Raw genomic sequence first — 4,127 nt, 5'->3', positions numbered from 1 at the left:
TATTGGATGGAGAATCATTTATTGATTGAATAGAGATTTCAATCCCTTGCCCCGTGGATGTTCCCTTGACACCCTGTCAAGGTTTTACCACGTAACTCCTGCGTTATTACTTCTGTGTTTGCACAATTTTAGTGTCAGTTGTCTTCTTTCTTAGTTAATCTATAATTGTAAATGTCTTCTTTCTCTATTTATCAGTAACTCATTCACCTATTTAAACTACAGTTTTATGAATCACTGTTAGCATAGTCTGGCCTAGGCAAAGTCAGGTGGTCTCACGACAATGTTAAAATGCAATGTTTTTGAATTACAAGTTAAGTGGCTCTCACGGAATTTAAAATGCAATATTTTCTACTTCCATTCTAGGATATTTAGAAGAAAGAAAATGGTGATTGGTCACATTGTTATCTAAGAATATCCTGGGCATAGTTACGCTGAGTGATCGACAATCCAGAGTTCAGCATTGCCCCACGCGTTGCGTCAAACTACCAATTGTGCGTATGTGACATTTTATACTTAGTACGGGTTCTGTTTACAGATAGATCTGCTGTAGAGGTTGTACGTCTTCGTCTGGGAATAAACTCACATCCCGATAACTTTGATGTCATGTTTTGTTAAATCAGTGATATACATCTCCTTTATTTGGAGAAAATTCCTGAAACAAAATTAGTTTTATGGATGTTGTTTATGCTTCAAAATAATGGAGTAAAATAGCTTCCATACATAAGCCCAAGTCTGATCATTAAATAGCTTTCTTATATAAGTCCAGGTCTGACCATTAAGAAACAAAAGCGCATGTTCTTCGTCAATATAAATAAGAAAGGCAAGTCTAAGTCCGTGATTGTTGTTTCCCCATGCACGATTCCCTGAATATGTGCGTTGAATGATGCAATGCAGTCTTTAAAAGTTTAAACATTTCAATGGATCTATAAATTTGCTGTTCCATACTTTGTCACTTTGATGTGACACAATATGTTACTCAATGAATCTTGGCACCATAAACAAGACATGTCTATAACGTACTTAATTTTTACAACTATTTCATTGCGAGATGTAGAAAGGGTACGGCCATTATGTGTTTTATCAGGCCAATCCCTAATCACATGAAAGACAGCTCGCCCAAATCTAAGAAGCTAACAAAATACGAGGAAATAAAATCTTTATAACGTGGGCATTCCTGCTGAATCAAGTCACAACAAGAAGTAGAATAATTTTCCTGCAATATTATACTTTGACAGAGGGAAGGGGAGTGGGGCTGTTGCTGGTGCTGATCATCTGTTCCATTGCTAGTGTTTGTCATGCTGATTGGTTGAAGGCCATTAACCTCTTGCAATCGGTTGTACTGAGAATCTCCCAAGCAATCCTCCAACAATAATTGGCACCATGATTTGGAGGTATCTATTTCCATAGCATGATCATCTAATGCTTTCAAACCGCCTTCTTGATGAATACCATAATTGGTATCCGGTACATGATCATAATCATAACTATGAAGATTGTCTCCATCTGTTATAGCCGTTGGAGAGGGTCTGACTGCCCTTGTTTTCCAGGGTTGAATTTGAGAGGTATAATTATCTGTAACTACGACTACTTTACCATAACTTGACGGAGAAGGAATAGCCCTTTCTTTAAAGGGCTTCTGAAATTTGGGCTCGAATTCACCTCTTTGGACCCTCTTGCTCAACTGGGTATTCCAGTAATTCTTTATTTCATTGTCAGTTCGACCAGGGAGTCGCCCTGCTATCAACGTCCATCTGCACAATACTAAGTGATATTAATCATCCTTTCATATATATATATATCACTGAAAGGATTGTATTAAATTCGTTTGAATGCCTATGCAAACATTCTATATAAAATTAGATTGTCATCAGATTTCAAAAAATTCGAGTGGCATACCTATTGCCAAGAAGACGATGTAATCTGACGAGAAGTTCGTCTTCCTCAGGGGAAATATTTCCTCGCTTAATATCGGGACGAAGATAGTTCAACCAATGCAATCTACAGCTTTTCCCACTTCGTTCGAGACCTGCAAAAACAATTTCTTCAGCTCAAGCTTGTTCAGGAAAAGAAAATTTATTCGAGGAACTTCAGAGATGCTTGCTACAGTGGTGTACAATATTTTTAGTAAATCAAACCATATATACTGCTATGCCTCATAGGCCTAACAGTATCTTATTTTTGTGGTGCACAATATTTTTAGTAAATCAACCATATATACTGCTATGCCTCATAGGCCTAACAGTATCTTATTTTTGTACAGGCTAGTCTACAAATACGCATTATTCATGGACATTCTACTCTTCATAATAGGTCAAAAGTCTCACCTGCTTTCCTGGGAAGATCTCTCCATTTACCAATGCCATGAGTTTTAATGTATTCAATCAAAATCTTGTCCTCGCTAGCAGCCCAAGCCCCGCGTTTGAGATGCTCCTCATGCTTCGAAGAGCTCCCATAACCAGGAGACCTACCCATGATCTATGACCTGATCGATCCAACAAATACTCAACCAGCAGCTTATAGCTTCCAGACACCACTTCTCGATTTCTCCCCTTCGCAGATCGAATAATAAGATGATAATATATAGAGAGAAACCACTCGACCACAGCTTGATAGCAATTTTTTTAACAATTTTTGAAATAAAGTGGGCCCCGTGATCCTACTAGAACATCCCGATGCAATTAATAAAGTCTGGCCACTTTCGGACGAGAGCTATCAAGACTAGAGCGAAGTACAACCAAATGTGCGAACAATGTGTTTCCACGTGAACAAGTTGATAAATTCTGTTAATGATGTGATGTCCGTATCGTAATTATTCACTGCTTCGTTCTCGGCACGGAGCGCATAAGATGCTGAGTTTTACAGGGCGTCTCAAGTTCCTACCAGTCAGTCTTATGCACAACTGCCCTTCCTCAGCTAACATCCAGAACACCATGGCAGAAAGCATATGGGACATTCCAATGGCGATAAATTAGTTTACTTAGTTAAATTTATGACAAACTCCACGTGCAATGTATTGTGGCATAAAGTATACATAAGAATATGTGTGTAAGTCCAAACGCAATTTTGTTTGTTCACAAATTTGAGGCATGCCAGACATAGACCTATAGTTGGATTCAAATGGCAGAAAGCATATGGGACATTCCAATCGCGGTATTAAATTTATGACAAACTCCACGTGCAACGTATTGTGGCATAAAGTATACAAAAGAATATGTGTGTGAGTCCAAACGCAATTTTGTTTGTTCACAAATTGGAGGCATACTAAACATAGAGCTATGGTTGGGTTCAAATTTGGTAGACGTCAAGCTTACTCTTAAAAGATAAGCCTTAAAAAAGGCAGACAGAGTGCATATAATTATTACTGATATGATTCTCTTTCTTTTCTGATTTGAATTTAATATTTTCATTATTATTAATAATAGTATCTTTTATGTTCCTTATTAAATTCTTCATCACATGGGGTTCTCAAATTCAAGGTGTTTAGACATATATTTTGATGCATGTCCATGTGTATAGTGGCGTGATAAATGATTTGCTATGTCATAAGAAATTCACGTTTTTTTTTATCTCCCAGGAGATTCACATGTTCTTGGAATTCTTCGAGATATGTATTCGAAATTATTTGGTTTGATCGGTAGAGTGAATGAGATGGTAAAAGTTAAATTACAATTTGTGTTGATACATATATTGGGATAAGTGGGGAGATTGCAATATCATTTCTTTATGATATGGTTTTTGTTTTATGATGGGATGGGTGTGTTGGAGGTATAATAGTTTTCGCTTTGTCTGAATTTGTATTTATAAGTTATTTATTAGAGTGATTAAATTATAGATTATTTTAAATATGATGTATATTTTTTTTAATTATAGTTAGTTGTTTTTATTATAAATTAATGTTTTTAGTATAAATATGATATTATTATTGTTATTTAATTATTAAATTTTACGGTCAAGGCTAAGCCACACACCAAATTAGTGTATTGTGTAAAAGTGAGTAAATAAATCTAAGTTAATGATTGATTTTATCATTTAAATTTACATCATATTTTAATTATTTAATTATATGTTAATTTTTTAGATATAATTTAATATATCATAATTGTTTTTCCAAGGAAAAATCAGCAACT

The 4,127-nt window shown here is 35.5% G+C and overlaps 1 protein-coding gene across 1 annotated transcript; it reads right to left on the bottom strand.

The window, feature by feature from the left end:
* Positions 1–986: 986 nt before the first annotated feature.
* On the bottom strand, positions 987–2,575 carry LOC149256497 (uncharacterized). Its single transcript, XM_089457440.1, has 3 exons — positions 2,325–2,575; positions 1,897–2,026; positions 987–1,751 (listed from the first exon to the last, which is right to left on the bottom strand). The coding sequence occupies exons 1-3, from the start codon at positions 2,470–2,472 to the stop codon at positions 1,097–1,099; spliced, it is 933 nt and encodes a 310-aa protein (XP_089313566.1). The 5' UTR covers positions 2,473–2,575; the 3' UTR covers positions 987–1,096.
* Positions 2,576–4,127: the final 1,552 nt, after the last annotated feature.

This window comes from Pinus tabuliformis, chromosome 7 (assembly GCF_031772625.1).
Source record: "Pinus tabuliformis cultivar Carrire ecotype Pingquan chromosome 7, CPIR1, whole genome shotgun sequence".
Taxonomy (NCBI): Eukaryota; Viridiplantae; Streptophyta; class Pinopsida; order Pinales; family Pinaceae; genus Pinus; species Pinus tabuliformis.
This window is presented reverse-complemented; position numbering and strand designations above follow the sequence as displayed.